Source organism: Lissotriton vulgaris, chromosome 12 (assembly GCF_964263255.1).
Source record: "Lissotriton vulgaris chromosome 12, aLisVul1.2, whole genome shotgun sequence".
Taxonomy (NCBI): Eukaryota; Metazoa; Chordata; class Amphibia; order Caudata; family Salamandridae; genus Lissotriton; species Lissotriton vulgaris.
In genome coordinates, this window is record NC_141700.1 from 698,282,219 (window position 1) to 698,309,076 (window position 26,858).

The following is a 26,858-nucleotide window of genomic DNA, read 5'->3' on the forward strand; positions in this document are numbered from 1 at the left end:
GAAAGTAGGCAAATTAATTCTACTATAAAGAGAATCCAACTTAAGTAAATGATGGGTCACTGAACTCTACATTAATGGCTGTACACCAAGTCTGTCTCTTGGTGTAATATCACTGGGCTTTTGCATTGATTAACACCTCTCTATGAGGCCCCATATCTATCATTCCTAAAAAAGTGACAGAGATGCTCTTCAATCCATTAAAAAATGTAAATCTTTAAGACTTCACTCAGTGGTAGAGATGTATGTGATCTCTCAAACTGTATCTCGAAATGCTGCACTTATTGGAGTTTCGAAAACCTCATTGGCATATTTTAAAGTGCCTTCTTTCAGCAGCAAGGTTTCTACCTGCAAAATAAGTTTGACCAAATCACCCAGGTGTTGCACAGTCTCCACTGTCTTTCGACAGAAGCCCAAATTCGATTTGAATTGGCTTCATTGTTTTCATAGTGCTCTATTGTCAACAACACTCTTTATACCTCACCACTTAATTGAAATTCGTATGAAAGAAGCAAAGTGTTATTCTTCAAAGGAAGACCTGAACATCTTTATGCTAGACACAGCTGGAAAAACTGCTCACTGATGCCACAGGCATGACATCATCTTAGAACCATCTAAGGCATCATAAGAAAGCAACATTCTAATTAGTGAAAGATGTGAGTAATGATAAAGTGATGAACCACATAACATATAAATATAACACAAAGCTTTAGAAGCAGAGACTACTTCAAACTGGAACCCAAAAAATAAAATCCTACCAAGCTGCACCACAAGAGATTCCAGAGTAATTTCCTAAGTTGTAGAATTCTCTCCCTAAAGACATTGGGCGTCTAGATGAACTCTTTCATTATATAGGAAAAATGATTAACTCTCTCGTTAAATGGCTTTTCAATGATACGTGAACTCCCCCCTCCCCCCCACACACACACACCCTATTAACTGATCTCTTCTGCCTGTGTTCTTACTGCTTCTGTTTCATTGCGGCTTCATGCTATATTTGTAAAGAGGAATAGGTTCTCCATGATTGTTACTATGTAAAGCACAGTAGCACCCATCATGAAAAGAGCAGTGCTATATGAAAATGTTGAAAACATTTAGGGACGGGAGAACAGTCTACTTTCGGAGGGCGGAGACACACCTAGTACAGCTGTTGGGAATCCCTTGCTAGCCGGCCAGTTGTTACTTGTCCCGTGATTCTACATTTTAGGAAGCTTCAGTCTATTTAGGGCAGATTTTTTTCCCCTTCGCAGTCTTTGACAGGAACATTCCGAAAATGCCACATACTTGCCTTTTGTCTGGGTAGACGGGCTAGGTTTTATTGACTTTATGAATACTCCTATCTGCATTCTTTTTTTATAAATAAGTGGTAGCCTGCATTTTTGTACAGTGGTTCTTTGTAATGAGGCACATCTATTATCCCAACCTGCACCCCCTTTTCCAGCCTCAAAAGATCAGTATGTGCAGATATTCTTCAGTCTTTCTAGGAGGTCTGTTTCATTAATTATCACTGCACACTGTTTAGACCTCAGACTATTTCGTTCAGTTACTCATTAATTCTGACTTTGTAATTATCTTGATGCATGTAATTACTAGACTTTCCTTGCAAATATTTCTACATCTTTTTGCGGTGCTGAAGTCCCATCAAACAATCTAGAGAGGGCAGGGCATGTGGGCTCCAATTGCATCCCACGTAATTAGGCTAGGCTTTTCTCACTTGTAATGCCAACTTTGCAGTCAGGTTTTGAGTTAAAAAGCCAAATCTTTGTATTGTTACTGCTTGGGATTGGGTGTGCATCTTGACTTACTTGAAGACAACACGCTGATACATATTAGCACCTTCTGTGCAAAGTCCTGCAGGTTACTTTGTGCACCTCCTCCATGTCTAAAGGCCTGCTGGATTTTTTTTGATGGTTTGCTCCTGATTGGGTAAAAATGTTCCCCCAGATTTGGCTGAATGAATAACAACACACTGTCAATGAAGGCAAAACGCATTCTATTTATCTGGGTTTTGTAGACGTCCGTTATCTTTGCTCTTATTTTTCTTTTGATTCAAAGTTGCTCTTTACAAGTGTTAAAGACCAGCAGCCTTTTCATATGGTCAGCCAATATAACACTTTTATTAACCATTCATTATAAAGAAGGCTGTAGGATGTGTGCACTTCTTCAGAATCCAGTGCTGGTGTTTTTAACAGCTCATAGTTGGAAAGCATTTATTTGAGTTTTGTGAATCGCTGCTTGCTGTTTCACATTCCTTTGGTAAGCTCTTGTGCCAGTCTTTTGTAGACCATCCATAGTTCAGTGGTGGTGACTTGTTCAGAGCCCAGTTTCCTTCTTGTCTTTCGATTTTATGGCTGTGCACTTTACAGGTTGCACACTACAGATCTGATGGGAGGTGCATTCATAATAAACCTGGTAAAGCATGAGTTTGGGTCTTTCATGCCTGGTTCTGTCACTAAAGAGTGGGAGAATCATGTTGATGCAAGCTAGCAGATACATGCTTGTCTGACCAGGTGGGTTATCAACTTTCAGTCCTGAACGCAGATATTTGCATAGCAACTACTTTAAACTCTTAATTCCAAGTTCAGATTGTTTCATACCATAAGCCCCAATGTGTCGAGGACTCTTTCTTAATGTTTATTACTCCTGCATCCCTTCAAGCCAACCATGAAAGTTTTTGAAGAGTGAATGTTCTGGGCAGGGATGTAATGAGTGTAGGCTGCCTGTATCTCCTGCAAACTCGAAATTAGACCCCCCTGAGGCACAGGCAACCATTGCAGATTGGCTGACAACACCAATAGAAAAGATCAAAACACAAGACCAACTCCGATTGGCTTGAAGGGCATTTTATGTTTGTTAGAGGTGGAAGGGAAGCCCCCAATAAACGCAGGTTTGGCACTAGGTTTCTTCTGTTAACTATGGAATAAAACCACAAAAACTCACCCACCCTTAACATAAGTGTTTTTGAGGGCACTGTGTCTCCGTGTATATTTCAGACACCAAGTATTGATTTCTTGAACTGAGTTCTGTGCTGTCAGGGTCTCTGCCAGAGTTTATGCCTGTATTATTCGGGATACTGGGTCTCTCTTTACGTATTCTGCAGGAACTGAACTCTTATTTCTTGGTGCGGGATGCATGACGTCATGTTATTCAGTCTCTCTGGCTGTGTTCCTTGGGGCACTGGGCATTTCCTTGTGTACGCCTCTGGCTCAGAGTACGGATTTCTTGAAGCAGACTGTGTGACGTCTGAGTTCCTGGTCGCTTTGGCTGTGTCTGTGACTCTCTGTGGGTATCCAGTAGCACACTGAATCCTGTCCTCTGATAAATGAATAGGTGGGGTGGGCACTGCAAAGTTGTGTATCACACTATTCTCACATTGTCTCTCTCATTCTCTCCCTCTCTTTGTTTCTCTGCAGAGCCAAATGGACAGATACAGAGATTGAGATGTTAAGAACGGCAGTGAGACGTTTTGGGGACGACCTCAATAAAATCAGCTCCGTTATCAAAGACAGAACAGTGTAAGGAGCAGAAGGGAATGCTTTGCTAAATTATGGACACAGAGCCACCATGTTAGGAAAGTGACCAAAAGAGACTAAGAAAGACAATAGAGTTTGTGCCTCTAGCCTGTAGAAAGGCGAGGCTGAAAAAGGCTGACTAGCAATAAATGACCAGGAGTGCGATCACAGATTATATTCAGTAAGTGTAGCCTGCTTAAATGGGCCTCATATCCAGAAGAAAGTCCGCCATAATGCTGGTTCTTTTTCATAATGCAAGAGGAGGAACTCAGCACTTCCCATAGAGCAAGAAAGAAAGCAATGTGCTTATCTTTGGCAGAACCCACGCTGAGAACTCCTGTGTTTAGAAGCATATCACTTGAGATAGACACGTAGGTTTGAAATGTGAATTACTGTTATCATGTCATGGAAACGGAGTCCTTTCTCCTTTATTAAGTGTAAAGTCTTTCGTTGGCAATTACAGTTTGGTCACAGAGACTGATAACAGTTCGTCTGTATGAGTAAGCATGAAAGGTCGCAGGACAATAGTAGTGACGAGAAATGGGCATGATTAAAGATATGAACAATGATGGGGAAAGGGAGTCGAGGTGGAAGATGACAAACTGTGTAGCTTATCTTTGATAGATGAGATGTTTTTTTAAATAGGTATGTCTTCAGATGTTACTGAAATTCTGGAGTTATGACACAAGCATTTGTATGACAAAAGGTTAGGGGGTTCTGCAGTGTTTTAAACCTGTGACTTGCTTGACTTTTGGCAAATCTTTACCCCTTTGAACTATGTTACGGCCTCGGGCCTTCCACTATATTTAGAAGGAGACAAAAACTGTTTTGGTATGGGGGAAAAAAGCAGTCACTATCGAGCTAAGACTCACGTCGGGCAAAGGGTGAACTCTACTGCAATCTTGGAATTGCGGTCACCTACCAGTTTATATCACCGCCGATGACTTGCCTCTCTCTACTTCAGCATTGCCGCATACATCCTCTAGTATGCAGAGTGCGTGCAAACGTGTTGGTGGAGTGATTCCAGAATTGCATTTGAGTGCAGCTTTCTTTCTACCTCTCCTTCCAAACTATTAAGGAGCCAAACCCACAAGCACTATCCAAGTCTCACTGTTATGTAAATGTCAGCTGCACTGGTCTCCGTTTCATGTCTTTGCATTACATCAGGAAGATTACCCTGATCACTCTCTTCTATGACCAGTGCTTGGCACAAATAGCCAACTCTTAAGTTTCCTGGCCATGAAAAGCTTTAGTCAAACTGACAAACTTGGTTGTTTTTAATTGATTAATTTAGATTTCTTATTTGAAGAATAAATGGGCAGTCATCTGTTTGGCACCTTACTCCTCAGCTACCAAAGTGCTCAGCCTCTGGCACCTCAGTGCTGATCCATGAGCAACCTCTATTTAATATCTATATAGCCCCCTTGGGTGAGTCTGTTGGATTCAAAGTGGTCTCTTATGCAGATGATATGTAGCTGATCCTCTCATTTGAGAATACTCGGCTGCAGTTCAGGAATCCTTCAAGGCCTGTGTAATTTCAGCTTTGGATTGGATGAGGTCAAGCAACCTTAAATGCAATTTGGATAAGGCCGGAATTTTATTGTTTTGGTCTTTCCAAATCAAGTGGTGGGAGAATAGGAGGCCGGATGCTTTTCCTGCTGAACCAGCCATAGTAGTCAAAAACATGGAAGTTAAGTTAGATAAGCTCTTTTTTTCAGTCCAAGGTGATTTGGTGGTGGTACCTGTTTTGCTGGTACCTATTTTTTCCATGCTATGATGTTACTATGCATGAGAGAGAACTTTTCTCCCACTTCTCTCTCATTGCCGTATATACATACGACAATGTTACTTGCATGGTCCTTTGTCTATATTGTTTGGTTATTGTATTAAAAAATGACTAGTATTTTGGGTACCCGATTTTGTGACCAAGGTCTGAGAAGGACCGAAAGGAGTTGATGCGTTAAGTCTAGTTTCGTAGATGGTATACATACATCCGAGGAGAAAATCAAGATAATTTTGCATTCAGACAACATCTGTTAACACTTGGACATCATTGAAATCTTCTCTAGTTTTTCTACGTGCAAGATCAGTTGGGGCAAGAGTGAGGCATTTGTCAGTATCTAGAGGAACCGCTAAAGCAGCGGAGTCGGACTACCCATTAATGTGGATTCCATTAAACTTTAAATATTTGGATATCCTAATTAATACAGGTTCACACAAAATGATGGAGGACAACAATCGACTCTTGCTGGAAAAGACCAAAGACAGACTTTGTATATCGATCAGCTCTCCAACTTTCCATCCGGGGAGGAGTGTAGATTAAGATGACAACACCACCACATTTTAATTTCATTTCTGGTATGGTACCCTTCTCATACCCAACTATTTATAGCAAGTAATATCTAGACTGAATGGAAGTCGTAGCCAAGTTATATACCACCATCTTGGGCTGTCTCATATTTTGTTATATAGAGCTGATTTTCCAACCTGGCTCCATCTACAACAAAAACTGCTTTAATCCCTTGAAATCATATATATGTTACATACATAAGCATACATAATAACCCCTGATGACCTGCTTGTAAATGGCAGGCTGACATCCCTGAATGAGCTACATTTGGAATTCGCTCTTGATACTTGAGCTTACAACTAGGGTGCTATCATCAGTACTCATCTGGACTCGCAGCCACCAGATGTCAGAAAACCTGGGGATTCCTCTTGGGAGTACAGCACACTGGTTAACGAAATGTACTCTGAACTGACAAATTGCCACCAGGATGCATTTGTAGACTTCACTGTCGTGTGAACTAGATGAGGAATCCTCATTCGCCGTCAGTCTTACTCATGAATAAGGCTTCCATGAAGTGCATGAGTGACATGCTATTTCTAAATACTGCTTGAATGGTACTTGACTCTTCTTCATTTAAAACCATTGGTGCCTTTTACTCGATTCTTGCTGTGTAAGGTGCAATGGCAAGAATTAAACTTCATGCTCGTCCCTTGGTCATGTCCACAGCTGAGCACCTTCTGGTCCACAGTTTGGTCAGCAATGGCCATAACCAGTGGATACACATTGCAACCGTCTGCCACACCAGCACTCTTGTTTAATACACCAGACATTTCAGGGATGGCCCCTTTCCTGCCCTCTCCATCCCCCACAAGACCTGGAAGGTGGATTCCCACGTCACTTGTTGTGGCCACACTATGCATCCTGAGACATTGGGGAGCCCCTCAAACACCAGCTGGTGGCAAATAGAGTTCTAAAATGAGTATAAAGGCAACACAGTAACAAATGATCTTCAGGCTGCAGGATAAGCAAATATAGGGTAGGTGCCTTGAACCCATAGTACATAAATCCCTTAATATTAGAGTGGTATTAAAAAAAATAAACGAATAGGTACATCTTTAGATAATTAGGAATCTATGGGGCCTACCTAAGTGTGGTGTAAGTGCATCCCGCTGGAGGGGACAGCTTTCCCACAACCACTGGATAATTTTGATTATTTGGAAGATGCAACCCACTGTTTAATTTAGATTCAGCGAGTTATACTTGGCAGAGTTACAACCAACAGGTTAAGATTGTTTGAAGGACGTGTGTTCCTTAACGTCTAATGAATTAAGTAGCTGTACAGAATTAATGCAGCTTCCCAAACAGTCAGTTAATAAAGAATCTAATGGGAACCTTTGGGGCTTAGCGTAGCCCGTGCACTGTAGTAGGACACTGTTTGGAAATTTAAGTAGTATGGGTTAATTTGCAGATAATAAATTTGAGTGCCTGTGATGCATTTTGAGTAAGAGCCCCTTTAAGCCATAACTAGCTGCTAGAGTAGGAAATGTTGGCTTGCCCAGGGATAGTATGGTTCCATTTTGTATGAGACTCAACTGAACTTTGCTAGAGACTGGTGCAGTGTAAGTTTTTAAAAACTTGCAACAGGGTCATCCGGCGTGAACTGATATTTAGCCTCAGAAAGGTCTGCGTATGAATGACATAGATGCTCCTGCAAGTTGGGTTAGATTTGGTTTGCTCAATACAGTGGGAAGACTAACTGGCCCATTATGGGTTGGTTCCTGAAGTCCCTCGCCAATTCTACTTCATTATCTACAATCCCGGTTGTTTTTATGTAACTTGCCACTTTTGTGTTTGGTTTCAAAACCTATAAAATATTTTGGGGGAAAATATTTGGGGAGAATGGAGAGAGATCAAGATACAACAGTTGAGAATTGTAAATTTAGTTAATTTTTCTTTTCCCCAGAAATGGACTTTTATAGATTTGAAGGCATGAATCAAGACTAACAAGCAGCATATAATACGTGACAAAAAGAAAGAGGGCCTCATTATTGCAAGCGATTCCTTGAAACCCTAGTTAATTCTGATCGCAAGTTTGCTGTAGACATCCAGTCAGTAATTTCTTGTAAACTCGCATGACTTCCATTCTGAAGTTTTGCAGTTTACAACATCCCTGTGAAGTGGACTGCTGTTGACAGTCAAATGCCCATTGTCTCTCCTAGAGAGAGTGTTCTTAGAGTATGGCAGAGTGCAATGCATGTTTCAATCCAGAATCCTATACATTGGATATTGTCTAGCCTGGGTGACCCTGTCCAAAGGAGGGAAGAGATAGTTTGATTTCCAAAACCTTTTAGTTGTCTCCAAATAGAATTCAAGCCATCCTTAGCACGCGTACTTCATTATCAACTGAAGTTGATGTATTTTGGGAAAAGATAGTCTGCATTATTAGTTCGGTCAAGTGAAAAGCCATAGGTATTTTATGAAGGAACTGTGGAGCATGTGCTTTGGCAGCGAGAGATGGTATCTCGAGGAGGACCTCCAGGATGTGCCAGCGAACACCAGGCCTATCTTTCATGGGGCAAATTTTACATCAGTTTAGTGAACTGGTTGAAAGAATGGAGCAATGAGCTTGGCTAGTGCAGTTAGGAGGTAGAATTATGGTACGGCTGAATTGATGCATGGTTAAACCCTTGTTGTCGACACCTAACTGTAAACCTTACATTTCAGGTCTCTTTGTATTGTAGACTGTCACTTGAACCCTACTTTATTTACAAACTTACCTTTGTAAAGACTGGCCCAGGTGGTTCGCTTGACATGCAGCAAGCATAAATCACCTCATAGGTATAGATTCATAATCTAGCCCACACCAGGCCTTTTGCCTTGTTCTGGCATCTGACCAATATATCAATGATAGAGGCATGTGTTCCATGCTCTTCTTATATTGGCGAACCTCTGTAATAGGCATCTTCAGCATATACTTCAGGCTTTATTGAAGTAATTCTACTAAATTATTTGTGGTCTGGTGTTAACTTTTGGTGCATAAGTGATTTGTTCTAGTTGCAGGCCGCGGAATATGTTTTGTTTTTAGTTTGAAAACCCTTGTTCTCAACTGTAAGCCCATAGAGCAACAACCACATTCCTGAAGACATTGTTCTGATGTTCAGACTGCCTTAATTTAGACAAAAGCTTAAGCATTTCCTCTTCTTAGAGACCCTTCTCAATGCTTACTCTCCATGTGAAAATCGTAATTAAGGTTGTTGCTAACAGGATACAGACCGGCAGCTGCAATTGGTATACTTAGCCCGGTGGTTTTATCCCTGGATGAAGCATTAAAGTCTACCTAAGATGGCTTATCTACAGAAAAGACATGGTCAATGATTAGGAGACCGCCCCATGGTAGTCTCACTTGATTCCAGGAAGGCATTGGGCCTCCACAAGTGGGACCATCTCTAATGCATTTCAGAAAATGTAACTTTGACCATGACCTGTTAAAAAAGATAAGATCACGATGTAACAAACTCAGTCCCATGCTTGTCAGGAACATACTGCCAAGACCAGACCTGCCAAGAGAGAGTGGGAGGTGTTCACAATGCTGCACCCTTTTGATTGCTGTCGCAAATCTTCTTTGACAGTGGATATCTTGGCCGTCCACTGATAGACATGAATGGTGAAGTAGAGGTGATATTACAGTACGAAGACCACATTGTGTGTCCTTATTTGTGTAAAGTCTTTTGTATCAGACGTTTGATACAGAGGCTGCCCAAGTCGAAAGATAACTTTGCTCAAGTGTTGGACTTGTCTCTGTGAGGATGAATTCAGACTATTTGTTAGATATGTTAATATAAAAGCAGAGGCAAATATTGAAATATCACTAAGTGGAGCAGTGCACAAGTGTAACACCAATAGAGCCCTGGTTACAGGGAAAGGTGCTGACTTTACTTCAAATGACTTGCATCATGCTAAAATTTGTGTGTTTGTTGATGTGTGTGAACATTGTATCCGACCATGAGGCCAGTTCGTGCAATATGACAAGAAAACACAAGCTACTTAGGATACTTAGGGTTCATTCTTCTGTTAATATACAAAATAAATAGGCTGCACACAGTTTTCCTATAGCCAGGACTGGGGGCTCAGTGGAGAATTACAACTGGTCCACAAATCGGTATTTGACGTCATAGTTATAGCTTTGAATCCTGCAGAGTCTACACAACCATTCATTCTTCTGATGCTGATAAATGAGTACCATTGACATGGTAATAATTAATTTTAAAAATTGAATGCCAAGATGTCACTAGGGGTGAATTTGCACTTTACAAATCACACCTTATTTTATGAGATAGAGGCACACTTGACATGCTACTACAAAGAAGTGAGATATTGGAATAGTTCTTCAAATCTTCTTTAAAAACTGAGTTTGTGGTCCGTTTGTTTGAAGAATTGTGCTGTAAAGCAAAATATTTGCCTCCGTTTCAAAGGAAGAAACAAAGTTTATTTGGCAGTCGCCATGTTTGTGGCCCCTACATGCAAACATTTCCATTTAGAGAAAATGAACTCCCAGGGAAGGAGTTTTTCTTTTACCAAAAAACCAAATGGCTCCATGTGCAAGTCCACATGGTGTTAACCTGGCACTTCACCCAGCTATAAATAGAGCCCAGGGACCATGGGTTTGGTAGGGTGGGAGGACCACTGTTTTACAGTGATAGTCCCGCATTGTTAATCTTTAAGTAAGCCCTTGTTTGGTAGCGTTGGGAAGTCTGTGGCTGGTCTTATAACACTTCCACAGCTGCCTTCAAATTATTCTCCTGGTGTCATGAGTTGAAAGTACGATTGTTGCTGTGTACAGTAAATGCCCAGATTGTCTTTAGATGCCGCCGTGTATGTAGAATCTTCCAACCCTTAAGACAAATTAGTATTTGCTTTGCTCATGAGAGTCGTCTACATGGTTTAACCAGATGCTGATCACTCTTTATAAGTGATAAAGTATCCTGAAGCCTCCCTCTATTATCTTTGTGTGATGTGCCTTGAATATCCACTTAATTTGTAATGCTTACTGATCGCATGTTTAAAATAGAGTGGCCCTACTTGATTCACTGTAATTTGGTTTAAAGGGTTCTGGTCACAAATATAATGCATGTCAGTACCTTTCTTATAGATGGGCATTCCCTGTAATCTTCAGATAGTCTGACATCCTTGTTGTCAAAATACCAAAATCCAAAATACTTACCCACCCTAGCTCCGGTAGTTGAGCAAGTCCCCATTACAATAGAATTGGCAATGCAGAAATAAAGTTGCTACTCCAAGTGTTTGCATATTTGCTCTTCTCCATACTGTTTCCATTCTGTTTGTTTTCTCCTGTACCGTTGTCCCTTGAGCCTGGGTCTCTGCCACTTGCCTTTGTGTCTCTGTCCCCTTTTGAGGATGTTGCTTTATTGTTGGTGAGAATTTGTTTCACACTCACCCTGGCTACTATTGCCCTTGCCTTGATCCCTTCTTTACGCCTGACTGAGTTGTCTTTCTCATCTACAGGGCTCAGATTAAGACCACAGTGAAGCGAAAGATCTATGAGGACAGTGGAGTATCTGTACATTCTGAGTCTCCGAAGAAGCCACAGAAGAAGTCTCATATGCTGGCTTCATCCGGTGGACCAGCCGTCATTGCGGTCCCTACGGCTCAGGCATCACTGAGTGGTGTTGTTCCAGAGCGGTCCTCAGGCACTGTTAAAAAACAAAAAACATCAGGTACTGCTTTTAAAAATGTTTTGGGAGGGTGGGGAGTTACTATGTAAAGGTACACCCCATAGAAGAGTCCGCTGTGTGATGTAAGGTCTTCCTCTTAAGTCTGACTTCCTAGTACTTGGAGAGGGCCCTTACCATGCTGGTCGTGGTGAAGGGAAAGAAGCAAAGTCAAGTGAGGACATTGCATGGAGGAAATGGTTGCCTAGCATGACTCTGGAAGATCTGTGTGACTGGCAGTGCTGGGTTTTGTAGTTCTGGGGGATTGCGGCACCCATGGCTCACAGTGCTGGAAATGGAAAGTAATGGGGTTTCACAAGTGTTTCGGTGACAGTGCTATGGTCGGAACTGCTGGACTGCGAATGCTGTGTGCCAAAGTTGGCTGGGCTAATGCGGATGTCAATTGTTGGTGACCAAGAAGTGTTTGAGCTGCAGTAGGATAAAGGGTGAGAACTCGTTAAGAGTGACAGTGCCTGGGGGAAGCAGTTCTTGGGTGAGAGTTATGAGATTGGCAGGAAGTGGACGAATTGGGTGTGGATTTCAGTCATGGGGCGTTGGGTTTGCTGTACTGGCAGTCCAGTAAGCTTTTTTCGCGTTCAATGGATCACCATTGAAATCCTAAGCACTTACTATTTATTGATAATCATAAGCACTGAATAGTCTCGCCTACATGCAGGGATCCCAAAGCAGTTCTTTCAAAGTCACACCTACTTAGCCTTACTTCAGTGAAGGCCAAGAAAACATATGTGACAGACATGTTACATTTTTGCAGCCTTAAAAACAGGCTATACTGTCAATATTTATTGAGCTACTCTAAAACTTAGAAGGAAAAAAAAAAGGGTTAGACTTCTTAAAATCACTTAAGCAAAAATGAAAAGTGATCTTTTAAAAACATCCTTCAAAAACGCTTTATACTTCTTTTTAAAGTAAGTTAAGGAATAACACATACCAATGTAGCTTCAATAGACTGCAGCACTGAAACAATGTAAACAGGACAGTGCACCTTTAAGGGCCGTCTGACCTCCATTGTCCCATCATGCCCTATAGTTGGCAGTTTACAAAGTTCTTTTTGACGAGCGAATCAGAAGTATAGTGGTGTACAAATATTATCTCTTCCGTCTGGGTGGAGAGAGAGTTGCATAGGATTTCAATGGAGAATCCCCTGTGAGAGAACTAGGATTACAGTTAAGAAACATTCCTTCTCTCCCAGGGGATCTTCATTGATAATCATAAGCACTGAATAGATTTGCAAGCTTATCCCTTAAAGCTTCTGCAAAGGAAAAGGGTAAAAATGGAGAAAAGTTAAATTAGGCTAACAAATGATTTAGAGATGCTTTCCCTACGTTCGCATCAGCCTTAGTGTCCGAATCAAGGCAATAGTGTCTTTTGAAGGAGATTCCCCTGAGCGAGACCTAGGGTTAGTGGTAAGAACTCATTCCTTCCTAAGCACCCTAAGATACCAGGGAAAGATAGTCCGGATGTACACGGCAATACTAAAGAGAGGGAAAGTGCTGTGGTAGTTGCTTTCACGGCTCTGAAAGTGTGAAAATGGGTTACAGTGCAGCTATACCATTGCCAGTACTAAAACATGTAACATAGCAAGGCAATATTTTAGATGTCAGAGGATGAGAGTGTTGCTGCAAAGGGAGAGAGAATGGGTGAGTAGCCATCCTTGTAGGCCTTGAAGTGCTTTGCATATGGCAGACCCTCCAGGATTTCGCGATTTGCAAAAAAATCGCGAAATAGGCAGTTTTGTAAAAATGCCGCGATTTTTTTTACAAAACTGCGCACAAAATGTCTGTTTTATTTTTTTACAAAGGGTTGTGAAAACAGATATTTTCACACCTCTATTCCCAACGTTTGTGAAGCGGAGGACCTCTTGTGGCCATCTCATTGAAGCGCTCACTTTCTATTGTCCGATAGTACAGTTAACCCCTCAGACACCAGTGGTAAACAGCTAAGATGCACACAAACTAAGCCTAGTAAACCTTTGTTGCCCTTGGACTACTCCAAAAGTGATGGCAGAGAAATGCACTAGTTTAAACATAGTGAAAAAGATGAAACACTAAGAATGCTGATGGCATATCTGGTTTTCAGCACACAACGTTCCACTGTCTCTGAGAGAGCAGCAAATAAGACCTCGGGTTGTAGATTCCCATCTGACTGGAAGTGGACTCTTGGAATGGGATTTGCCCCGCACATGAGATTCTCAAAGTTAAGTAACAGGGCCTCTTGGCAGGGACAGAATTAGAAGGGCAAAGAGGCTTACTCCTGTTTATATAGGATTTCGCAGGAGAGGCTAGTTTCAAGGGCGGTTATCACAGCCGAACTAAGCATGTTAGTTTGTCAATTAACAACGTCTTTAGCTTTGCTTGCTGTCTCCAGAGTTCCTTTGATGCCTCATACCGTCCAGTGGTTCAAAGAAGTGTGAACTTGCTCCCAGTGTGCACGTCTTTCACTAGCACTAGAGCGCCTAGGTTCGCATCAGAGGCATAAGCACAACAACTGGTGATCGTGTGGACATTGTTGCTGCAACAGTCTGACAGAGAAGCCTCTATCAGGTGATGTGGTTTGATTTCTTCCACCGCACTTCTATTGCTGAGGTGTCCAGTGTTCTAGTGGTGAGCGTTTCGGTAATACCTCATGGAAGAGTACAGTGCCCATTCAGATATGGGTCCAGCGGTATACGCAAGGTGAAGGACACAGTATGCACAAATATTTTCCTTTGCCATGGGCTAGGGGTCTTCGAGAAGTGATCCTGATATGTCATATTTCCATTGATCTGAGGTAATTTGTGACCTCTTGACTCTGGAACGGGGGCCCACTGTTGCAGTGCTTTCAAGAATCTGAGCTGCAAGTATCTTTTCCAGTATGGGGGTGACTTCTTCTCTTGACATGGTTGATATCGTTTCCACTTCGGGTTATTTGGAGTGGCCATCAACAATAACTAGGAAATATCTCTCATCTGGAAGACAGACAAAACTTGCACTCTCCAGGGCCACGGATAGTATGATATATCTTGTCTGAGGAGAAGGGCAAGGGGGTCTGGCGGCCCAGCAACTTGGCAAACCACACATTCTCTCACCATGGCTTTAATCATACTGCCCACTATTGGAAAATAAGCACTGTTTTTCAATATTGTTTTGGTGTTCACCACTCCCAGCATTAGCTGTTTGGAGGACTTGTTGGTTAGGGCCATAGGAATAACGAGACAGTCATCCCTCAGGTGAATTCCATCATAAGCCACTGCAGGTTCAGTGCGGATATGGTTTACTGGTGCTTAGTTTGTAAAAAAAATAGGTGCCGGGCCCCTGACCAGGTGGAAGAGGTGTCCTGCCTCACGGATCCAGGAGGCAGCGGTGCCCCGGCAGGGGTGCATACATGGGCTCTAGAACACCCCAGGGGGAAATACAGCTCCCTCCTATGAGGTTAGGACTGGAGCTGTGCTTCTGTAGATCTACACACACTTTAAACATGCCTAATTCAAAGTGGAATACTCTGCTAAAACAGTTTCCATTGATTTCAGGCTGATAATGAATGATTATGAGTAACATTAAGTGCCGCAAAATTTTCATATTTGTGCCGCTACATTCCCATATTTGTGCCACTAAATTTGCTAATCCATGCAGCTATATCCTGGGGGGGTCTGTTATGGGAAATCTTCGGATGCTAAACATGGGTTGCTGGGATTGGGGTGTAAATATTATGTAGCACACAAGGCCCACATGCCTTATTGAGACCTTTGCATTGTCGATCCTTTGGAAGGTGCTTCAAAGTCCTCCTAGAGTTGTCTCTGCAGTTGGTGCTTGTGCTGTGCCTTTAAAAGGGGGAATGCTTTTAAGTCCTCTGCACGACAAAGGCCTATTCCACAACTCTTGACCCCATTATTCTAGTTTCTGAGATATGACCACGTTTTAAAACGTCTGGTATTTGCCACACCCACTTTCTCCTAGGGGACAAATGAAAGGAAACCCACCCAAACACCCTTGCACTCCCATCTCTCCCCCCAACGCCCAAACAAAATGAACATGATACCAATTCTATGCTGCAGATCTCCGTTTCTCCTTATAAACTGGAGATGAGTGCTATGCCATAATCGCGCTGAAAGCATGCCCATGCTTTTTAGGTCTCGCTTACGCAGCGCGCATGCTCTGCATAGGAAAAAGACCGTAAGCAATCGCTTTGTTTTTTTTCTCCCAAAAACGTGCACGCGTTCTATTGCCTTCAATGGCAACGCGTGCACGGTTGGCGATTCACTTGCGGGAGCGAGCTTGACACCATATGTTTGTAATTAACTTACAAACACAGGGTGCCCCTTGCTCGCTCCCGCAAGGGAAATGCTTTGTGTGCTGTCGGTCGCACCCGCGCGCTTGTTATAGTTCGCACTTGTCCCAAAGTTGTTCAGAACTTTACCCGAGCACCAGATTATATAATACAAGTCCAGATTCTTTTTTTTATTTTTTTTATTAAGCACGGGGAGATTGTGATTTGCATAGAATCACAGGCCGTTGACCGTACGTCGGGACTGGAATCTGGTTTCCCAGTTCCAAAGTCCGCAGTACTGGACTTTATGCCACATATGTCCTGAATTTCAAATGTACTTTGTTACTATACGCAAGAAAGCTAGTTCTTCCTGCCAAGTGACTCCTTGTCTTGAATGACGCCATGCTATGAATGACAACATCGGTCAGTCCCTGCTTTTAAATCAGCAGCATTTCTCAAGCTGAAATTTTCGAAATCACGCATTGAGCTCGAAAGCTAAACTGCAGGTAACACAATGCAAAGGGCTGAGGTTGTAAAGGTTAAGGATGCCTGTCAGTCTGTGTTTCAGACCCCAATGTCATATCTTTTTTCCTTTATCATGGGGCTGTGATCGTTTATTCTATATTTACTCATTATTTGCCTGTTTGATATTTATAACTGGCTGACAGTATTATATTCTGAGATGCAGAATGCTACCTGCTAGCCCAGTGTCCTTCAAAACATAATGCCGTTTATTTGAAAGCCAGAACTGGCTCAGTGTATCTTTTTTGTGTTCTCGTTCTTCATTGCATTTTAAGGAAGATAACAATAGAAGGACGAAGTCGACAATTGGGTACACAGATAAGTGTGCGGTCTGTATGACTTCAAAACAATGTCTCGACCGAAATGTCATAGGCTGTTGCCATTCTTGATCTCCAACTTAATCTTGTCTATGGGGGCGTGGCCTGGCGATCAGCAAGATGGCCACATAGTAGTGTTGCTCTGCCGGCCTCCGAAAATCATCCTTTCATTATCCTGCCCCTACTGTGCCATCCATCGGTACAACGTTTGGAGGCTTGCTACTGGCAGTCTGGGCATACTGGCAGTTTGCTTTTATCCGGTATAGCCACGTCCAGAGGTGCTAACGAACCACGCGGTGGGCAAGAGTCATCACGGAGATGGCGACTGCGTAAGCGAGCTGGAGCGGTCTTCCAAGCACCTCAGCTATGAGGGTGCTCTATGCTGAGGCGATTGTGACCGGTCAGAGGGCAAAGCGTGGAACGTCGAGCGCGGCGACAACGCCGTGCTGGAATCGCGAAGAGAAGAGCCCGCACAGATTGCAGCAGTGGGTGAGCGTCGGGCCCGCGCGGCACAGCCGGATAGCTCTGGTACGTGAGCGACCGGCTCCGGCCTGACGGGTGGGCCGCATGGTGATCGCTTGCCGGCACCCCTTGAGGCCCTTCTGTGAAGTGATGAAGCGCGAGTAAGACAATGCACGCTGAGCGGTGTGCTGCTGGGACCTCTGGGTCTAAATTGAGTACAAGGGCTGGTGGGTCACGGAGCTGGACATATGCTGCAGAACATCTGAGCCCAGGAGTCGGTTCTTGACTACGTTGTAAGCACCAATGAATATCCAAGTTTAGAGGACATTTGCTTTCCCACCATCCGCCATTTTAATAGTGAACACACCGGCGCTGGGATAGTTAGCATTACTGCGGTAGTGAAGCCATTGTGGAGCCATTTGGAGCGGTGCTATCAGGGCCAGGGAGCTTATTGGTGGATTGAGTGAACCGGTGCCTCAAGGTTGAAAAGTGCTGACACCTAGACCCCAAGATCATCCAAGCCCCTTACTGCGCACACAGATACTGGCTGCCCGGGAACTGTGACACAGTGAGTCATACAAAAGCAAAGCTGCGAGCCCTGATATCCCCACATTGCCAAAAGGTGATAGAATAGGTGCACAGACATAATATCGAGTCCAAAATATCGATTGGACATAATATCGAGTTTTAAATATAGACTGGACAAAATATAGGACAGAATATAGATAACCAAAATATCGTTTTTAAGGTAAGTGAAGTAATATCGACTGTTAAAAATATAGATAGTTAAAATATCGAAGTATATAATATAGATAGGTAAAAATATCGATTTTTTAATATCTAATTTTTTATAGTGTATTTATATGTTATAATATGTGTGAAAAGTGTGTATTTATGTTATAATTAATTTTATTTAATGAATATTGTTTTTATAATTATTGCGTAATTTAATTCTGTTAATTTATATTTGTTAATTAATTTAATTCTAATTGGTAATTAATTGTTATTAATTGATTAATTGGTAATTATGTAAATTTTACTAATTTAATTCTGTAGCGGGTTGTGGGTTTATAGGGGAATAGGGTGGGAAGTAATTTAATTATAATTAATTAAATATGTAAATTTATTTATTGATAGTAAATTGTAATTAATTGTTAATTAATGTATATTTGTTAATTAATTTAATTCTAATTGGTAATTAATTTTTATTAATTGGTGATTATGTAAATTTAACTAATTTAATTTCTGTAGCGGGTTGTGGGGTTATAGGGGAATAGGGTGGGAAGTAATTTATGAATAATTAATTAAATAATTAAATTTATTAAAATGTATTTAATTGGAAATAATTGTTAAATAATTTTTAATTAATAAATATTTGTTAATTTTTTATTAATTTGTATTAATAGGTGATCAATTGAAATAATTATTGTTAATTAGTAATTTTAATATATTTATTATATTATATAAAATGTATAATTATTTTTAATTAATTATTAATAGATATTCATTTTTAAATTTTTGAATAATATATGAAGTATTTACTTTCCCTAATGTTGTATTCTCTGGAGTGGGAACAGTAATTTTTACCCCTACGCTATCCAACGCTTTCCCTACTGTTGCACTCTTTGGAGTGGGAATAGTAATTTTTACCCCTACGCTATCCAACGCTTTCCCTACTGTTGCACCCACTGGAGTGGGAATAGTAATTTTAACCCCTACGCTATCCAACGCTTTCCCTACTGTTGCACCCACTGGAGTGGGAATAGTCATTTTAACCCCTACGCTATCCAACGCTTTCCCTACTGTTGCACCCACTGGAGTGGGAATAGTAATTTTAACCCCTACGCTATCCAACGCTTTCCCTACTGTTGCACTCTTTGGAGTGGGAATAGTAATTTTTACCCTTACGCTGTCCAACGCTTTCCCTACTGTTGCACTCTGGAGTGGGAATAGTAATTTTTACCCTTACGCTATCCAACGCTTTCCCTACTGTTCCACCCACTGGAGTGGAAATATTAATTTTTACCCCTACGCTATCCAACGCTTTCCCTACTGTTGCACCCACTGGAGTGGGAATAGTAATTTTAACCCCTACGCTATCCAACGCTTTCCCTACTGTTGCACCCACTGGAGTGGGAATAGTAATTTTAACCCCTACGCTATCCAACGCTTTCCCTACTGCTGCACTCTTTGGAATGGGAATAGTAATTTTTACCCTTACGCTATCCAACGCTTTCCCTACTGTTCCACCCACTGGAGTGGGAATATTAATTTTTACCCCTACGCTATCCAACGCTTTCCCTACTGTTGCACCCACTGGAGTGGGAATAGTAATTTTAACCCCTACGCTATCCAACACTTTCCCTACGCTTGCACTCTTTGGAGTGGGAATAGTAATTTCTCCAGTATTAGAGGTGTCTTTCATAGATTCACATGCTTGAATATTCCCCGTCGTCGAAGTGGGAGTCCCACGGTAAATAAAATAGCAATAATGCTAATATATATATATATATATATAGTATCATAATAAATAATAAAACAGATAAAATATATCCTGAAAAACCTCAACAAAGGTTCCTACATAGGAATGCATTAGAGAGAAAAAACTCATTTGCAACATATCAGTGTCATTATGTTAGTCCAAACTGCAGCCAATCAGGCTCAAGCACCCTCTAGAACCTTCTCCTCAGAAGCTCAAGCCCTTAGATTTTCTACCGCACGTCGTGTGAAGGGAGTCTCCCTGAGCTCTGCTCAGTTTTTCTTCATACCTACTCTTCTTACAGTGTTTTCTCAAAGATGTCAAGTAAGAAGTCTTTATTTAGACCTTGTTCTTCCTGTGGGAAACTGCGTTTATTTGAGAAGGACCCCCACCAAAAGTGTATTTACTGCCTGTATCCAGAGCACAAGGTGGCTGACTGTAAGTTCTGTAGAACTTTCCCTCCTAAAACCCTCAGAGACAGGGATGGTCGTCTTCTTTTATGGCTGAAGCGCCTTCAAGATAAGGACGCAGTTATTTCAGACGCAGAAAGTCTCCAGTCAGTTCCTTCTTCTATGGCTTCTAAGCGCGGCAGTGTTCAGGAGTTACCATCTCCTTTTCTAAAGAAAAGAAAGCTGGCTTTGACTGTGGCTACAGTGCCACCTACTGCTACTGTGACTGCTGTGTCTGCGCCCACGAGACCTGGCTCTCAGGCGTCTTTTCCAGCCTCTATAAGTGTGGTTACACTTATGACAGCGCGGTCGTCGACGGGCTCGTCGACGACCATTCCAACGACGAGATTGGCTACTGTGGCTTCGTCAACGTCGACGAAAAAATCATCGTCTATGGTCCCGTCGACGTCGAAGATCCCGTCGACGGCTAAGCTCCCGTCGACGACGAAGCTCCCGTCGACGACGAAGATTCCGTCGACGAAGACACCGTCGACGTCGAAGACACCGTCGACGTCGAAGACATCGTCGATGACCCAGTCGACGTCGAGGACACCGTCGACGTCCCAGTCGACGTCGACTACACCGTCGACGTCGAGTACACCGTCGACCACCTCGTCGACGACAGCTTCATCGATGGCGAAATTTTCATCCAAGGATTCGTCGACGATTTCGTCGGCGACCACATCGTCGACGGTATTGTCAAAGCCTCCTAGGTCGACGGATGCATCTAAGGCATCACCGTCTACGGCGACTGTTTCAAAGTCATCGTCATCTACGCAAGGATCTACATTAACGGCTGTGTCAACGACAGATTCAAGTTCTCTGTCTTTCGCCAATATGCCCTTAGTGCCCTTGGACACTTCAGTCCCGGCAACGAAGTCTTCTGGCAGCATTGTGGAGGATTCTACTCTCCAACTGCAAACACCTACTCTACAGCCACCATCTCCGTTGTTCGTATCGGACCATGAGACGGAATCCGTTCCGGATGAAACTGTTCATGGTGACGCTCAGAGTCCATCGGATTTGATAATCAAATGTCAGGACACTAGTTCTGAAGAAGATGAAGAGGAACCTGTAGACCAGCACGAAGACCAATGCGTGCAGGTTCCTATGGCGGCTATTCCAATGTCGCTATTTTCCAACCTCCAACATATGTTGGATGATTACAATAGACGATTTCCGCCTACCCCCCAGGGTACTCCGGTACGTGTAACCTCTGACGCAGCATTGTCGTTTCAGCCTCAGCAAACACCTCCTAGGCAATCTGCTCCTTCAGAACATTCGCGTACAACTCTCCCCGCTAATCTACAACCACATATGGATGATGAATCAGAGCCAGAGAGAGAGGAAGGTGAGGTTAATCAGGATACGGATGATGAACAAGATCCTTATATGGCGGAATTCGACGACTATCGGATTCAGACACCCTCGCCACAACAGGGCGCTTCAAGTGATTCACCTCCGGTGGACATCGCTAGTTTTCATAAACTAATGGATAAAGCGGCGGACCGCTTTAAGTTAACAAGGGTGCAGCGAGATGAGGACTGTTTCCTTTATGATTTTAAGAACCAGCCTTTTAAGCAAGTCCATACCATACCAATTATAGAATTTGTTTGGAAAGAAGGGCAAAAGATCATGCAGGCTCCTAACTCCTTGCCTGCCCAAATACCTAGATTGGAGAAGAAATATAAGGCCCCAACGGGCTCGCCTGCATGTCTACTCTCGCATCCTAAGCCAGACTCCGTAGTGACTCAGGCAGCACAACGTCGTGCGCGCAACCCAGCAGCGCCTATCACTTCCCCTCCCGATAGAGAGGGTCGACGATTAGATGCAATTGGAAAGAAGTTTTCGTCCATGGCGTCTACTTCAGCCCGTGCCGCAAATGCTCTAGCTATTTTGGGTCGTTTCGACCGGCAAATGTGGTCAGACATTTCCGTGCTGCTTGCACAGCTTCCGGAGACATCTAAAGCAGAAGCACTCCAGATCCTTCAGGATGGACAAAGAGCTTCGGAGGAAATAATTGACTGTGCTGTGGACGTGGCAAATACTGCATTCCGTATCCTTGCCAGTGCTGCGGCGCTCCGACGTCAAGGATGGTTGAAATCCACGTCATTCAGGCAAGAGGTCCAGTCAAAAATAATTGACATGCCGTATGATGGAGAATCTTTGTTTGGTTCTCATATCGACAACTCCTTGGAGGCCATAAAGAAGGATACCGACGCGGCAAAGTCGCTTGGGTCCTTACAGTTCAAAAAGCAGCCTTTTCGTGGAGCGCGTGGACGGGGCACCTCGTCCACTTTTTCACGAGGAGGACAATCACAGTACCGCCAGTACAATCATTGAAATCAACGGTACTCAAATCAGCAATCTTCTCGTCAACAACACTCCAAGTCTTATAGAGGAAAGTCCAATTATAGAGGTGCCAACAACACCAACAAACGGCAATGACTTTCCAGTTCAGCAGAATGTTGGAGGGCGAATCTCGCAGTTTTACTCCCAGTGGTCTCAAATAACATCAGACTAATGGGTTTTAGACATTGTGCGCAAGGGTCACGCCTTGGAGTTCACAGAGATTCCTCCTCAGTCTCCGCCTTCGGGTCCGCCACCTCCCCATCTACAAGAACTACAACATCAAGTTCTGCTTCTGTTAACAAAGGGTGCAGTCGAAGTGGTTCCTGTATCTCAGCGAGGGAAAGGTTTCTATTCAAGGTTTTTCCTCATTCTAAAGAAGACGGGGGAGTGGCGTCCCATTATGGACTTGAGGGCTCTCAATCTATTCCTAAAACAACAATCCTTCCGCATGTTGACGTTGTCGGAAGTCTTGCGACTTCTCTGCAGCGGAGATTTTTTAACGACAATAGACCTGAAGACGCCTATTTTCATGTACCAATTATCCATCGACATCGGCAATACTTGAGATTCAAGGTGGGTCACGACCACTATCAATTCAAGGTCCTACCTTTTGGCTTCCGAACAGCTCCTCGTGTGTTCACGAAGGTTCTGGCCCCAGTCATGGCTTATCTGCGTCTTCAGGGAGTCCAGATATTTCCTTACCTGGACGACTGTCTTCTAAAATCCCAATCCTCACTCCAGTTGGATCACGACACACGTTTGTGCCAAACCCTGTTCAAGTCTCTAGGGTTGACCATCAATGTGGAGAAGTCACACTTCACACCTCTGCGAAACAGGACGTTCCTCGGAGCTGTCATAGACACGGACGTGTCAAAAGCGTTCATCTCCGCCGAACGGCGACTGAAGATAATTCATCTGGTCTCCACCATCAGATCAAAAAAGTCAGTTTCAGTGCGGATGTTAAAATCATTTCTGGGGATGGCATCATCTTGTATCGCACTGATCCCAAATTGCAGGTTACGGACCCGTCCTATACAGGAGGAATTGGACCTGCAATGGCGGCAAGTGTCAGGGTCATTCAACGACCAGGTGACAGTCACGCCCTGCATGAAGACCAGTCTGCTCTGGTGGGAGCAACGACCCAATCTGGACGAAGGGGTTTCTTTCCTTGCCCAGCCTCCAGATATGACATTGACCACGGATGCGTCGATGGAAGGATGGGGTGCCCATCTCCTGGACCTTTCCATCAAGGGAAAATGGACAACGATTCAGCGAACCTGGCATATCAACAGGCTAGAGTTGCTGGCAATTTTCCTGGCGCTCAAGGCATTCTTACCCGTGGTGCAAGGGGAATCGGTGCTGGTTCAAACAGACAACACCACCAGCGTGCACTACATGAACAAACAGGGCGGCACGAAATCTCAGCCGCTGTCTCGTCTTGCTCAGAGAATTTGGGAATGGGCACTTCGTCACGACATTTCTTTGACGGCAGTCCATCTGCCGAGAGCATCCAACATACTGGCAGATTCCCTGAGCAGGTCTGCGTCATCCACTCACGAATGGGAGTTGCACCAACCAACTCTGGACCTAGTGTTCCGTCGATGGGGTCATCCCACGATAGACCTCTTTGCAACCCCAGTGAATCGCAAGTGCCAGTCTTTCGCCAGTTGGCATCCTCATCCAGAATCCAGCGGCAATGCCCTACTCATGGATTGGAGCGGCCTGTTTGCTTATGCGTTTCCACCGATCCCATTGGTGCCAAGAACGTTGTGGAAGATGCGCAGGCAATCCTGCCGCTTGATTCTAATCGCCCCACGTTGGCCTAGGCAGGCTTGGTTTTCAGAACTCCTTCTAATGTCACAATGCAAGCCCATTCGTCTACATTCTCAACAGCTGTCTGAGATAGTATTATCTCACTAGTGGGCATAACTAAACTTTGCTATCATCATATGGCAGAGAAACAAGCAAATATTAGTTGGTACTACGCATCAATCTTATGCTTCTGGAGAAACCAAGGCATAGGTATGTTTGACTCAGGATGGTTTTGCCAGTGGTGAATCATCCCACTCACATTAGAGCAGGATTCTGATCTCTGCCTACTTGGATCAGAAATATTGCCCATAGCACTATACCTGAGGTGGTACCAAACAATGGAGGGTCTTGCATAGGAGCAACCCCATGCATTGGACAGCACTACAAAGAGTGGTCATGACCAATAGTACATATCTGTCCCCCAAGCTGTGATCACTTGCACAACTGCTTTCCATACTATGGGAGAATAGATAGCATAAGACTTAATTGTTCTTGAAGCAATTAATTTGACACACGTGCCAATAGAAGAGAGAGGCATTTTTGCTCCTGACAATGAAGTGCTTAGCTAAGCAAGTGATGCATAGGCAAATGCACTACATTAGAAAGTAGGGAAGAGTCAAAATCTCTTAAATTAGTGCTAAAGAGGTAGTGTCCTTTTTCATTGGCCTGATCTGTTGCCTCGGTTTCTAGAGTAGAATATGGTTAAAAATGGCAACTTTCTAATTGCAATTTATTCTCCCAACCCCTGGCTCTTCCCTCTATCCTATCTATCTATCTATCTATCTATCTATCTATCTATCTATCTATCTATCGCCCTCACTCTATCTATCGCCCTCACTCTATCTATCTATCGCCCTCACTCTATCTATCTATCGCCCTCACTCTATCTATCTATCGCCCTCTGTCTATCCATCTATCGCCCTCACTCTATCTATCTATCGCCGTCACTCTATCTATCGATCGCCCTCACTCTATCTATTGATCGCCCTCACTCTATCTATCGATCGCCCTCACTCTATCTATCGATCGCCCTCACTCTATCTATCGATCGCCCTCACTCTATCTATCGATCGCCCTCAATCTATCTATCGCCCTCATTCTAGCTATCTATCGCCCTCACTCTAGCTATCTATCGCCCTCACTCTAGCTATCTATCGCCCTCCCTCTAGTTATCTATCGCCCTCCCTCTAGCTATCTATCGCATCACCACAGCATCACTCAGCACTACAACAGCATCACTCAGGGGCACCACAACATCACTATGCGCTACTACAGCATCACTGAACGCCACATCATTACTCGACGCCACCACAGCATCACTGAACGCCACCACAGCATCAATCTGTGCAACCATTCAACAACAACTGGTTCAAATATGTTCTCTCAACACTCGCCTGCGACTGATACAATTTAAATACCTACATCGCACCTACTTCACCCGAGAGCGCTTATGGAGGGCGGGCATGATTGGCTCCCTCGACTGTCTCCAGTGCGGATCAGAAGAGGGTACACTTCTACACACTGTTTGGGGGTGCTCGGTGCTACATAGATTCTGGAACTGGGTTTTCACATGCTTATCTGAAGTGTTGGCATGGGAGCTCCCCCGCGCTCTGAAATTAGCTTTGTTGCATGTAATGGAGGGGATTGGGGGCAATAGGTACATGCTTCACCTGTTATTGCTAGCCCTCACATTGGCCAAACGAGACATTGCCAAACTTTGGAAGGCACCTCAAGCTCCGCCATTGACCGCCTGGAGGAATGGCATGGACTTTTGCATGGGTCTTGAGCAACCTATATTCATGGCCAGGGGGTGCCCCCGCAATTTTTTTTTAGATCTGGAAGAGGTGGGCCGACTACCGTGGGCTGGACTTGGACCCTCCACATGAGAGGGCCGCCCTCCCGACGATTTGACAGATGGATCATTGGCAATGACTGCGGAGTGTTTCGATGGACTTGGCATGTCTTTTTCAGATATTCTATTGTAAATCAGTGGCGGGGTTGGCGTTTGTTTTTTCTGTAAAAGTCTAAGATGCTTTTGTTGTTCCAATAATGTTTGCAGCAGACTCCGGATTCTGGAGCTATGCAATATATGAGCGTTTTGACAAATAAAATGTGTTTAAAAAAACAAATATGTTCTCTCAATGTTTCAAGTTTTATTACAAATGTCACAAAAAGATGTTCATATTTCACTTCTGTTCTTAGATTTTTGTCACAATAAAATACACTGAACATAATCTTCACAAAAGTTATTTACAAAAAGTTTAAGCTATTGCCATTATAAATTACAATAACTTTTATTTAAGTATTAATTATTAAAAAAATTAAAAGCCATTGTTATTTGTAATATCAATACATCTAAGTCACGTAAATACAACACATATTGCATTACAAATGCTGTAGGTGTCACATTTGCGAAAGTTAAAACTATTGGCATTGTAAATGACAAAGCTATTAATTTCGCTATTTTCAAAACCAACACATAAATAAAAAAAATTGTCATTTACAATACCAATAGCTCAAACTTTCCTAATGCGAGACCTATTGCATTGCAAATGCTTGTTGCCCTTGTTCTGGAACCTCTAGCATGCAAAATCCAGCAATGCCATAGGGCTGCCGCCCTTAATTTTAATAATCGGCCGGTTGGTATCTCTCTATATGCGGACGACATGGTCCT

At 43.2% G+C, this 26,858-nt stretch overlaps 1 protein-coding gene across 3 annotated transcripts in view; it reads left to right on the top strand.

Moving 5' to 3' along the window:
- BACC1 (BPTF associated chromatin complex component 1) overlaps nucleotides 1–26,858 on the top strand; it is a 92,655-nt gene that overhangs the window by 23,432 nt on the left and 42,365 nt on the right. For 2 of the 3 annotated variants that reach the window (XM_086945911.1, XM_086945913.1), the window contains exons 3-4: nucleotides 3,411–3,512; nucleotides 11,323–11,534. In XM_086945911.1, the coding sequence (XP_086802037.1) occupies nucleotides 3,411–3,512; nucleotides 11,323–11,534 (314 nt within the window). The remainder of the gene's footprint in view (nucleotides 1–3,410; nucleotides 3,513–11,322; nucleotides 11,535–26,858) is intronic. The other variant, XM_086945912.1, reaches the window with a different exon arrangement.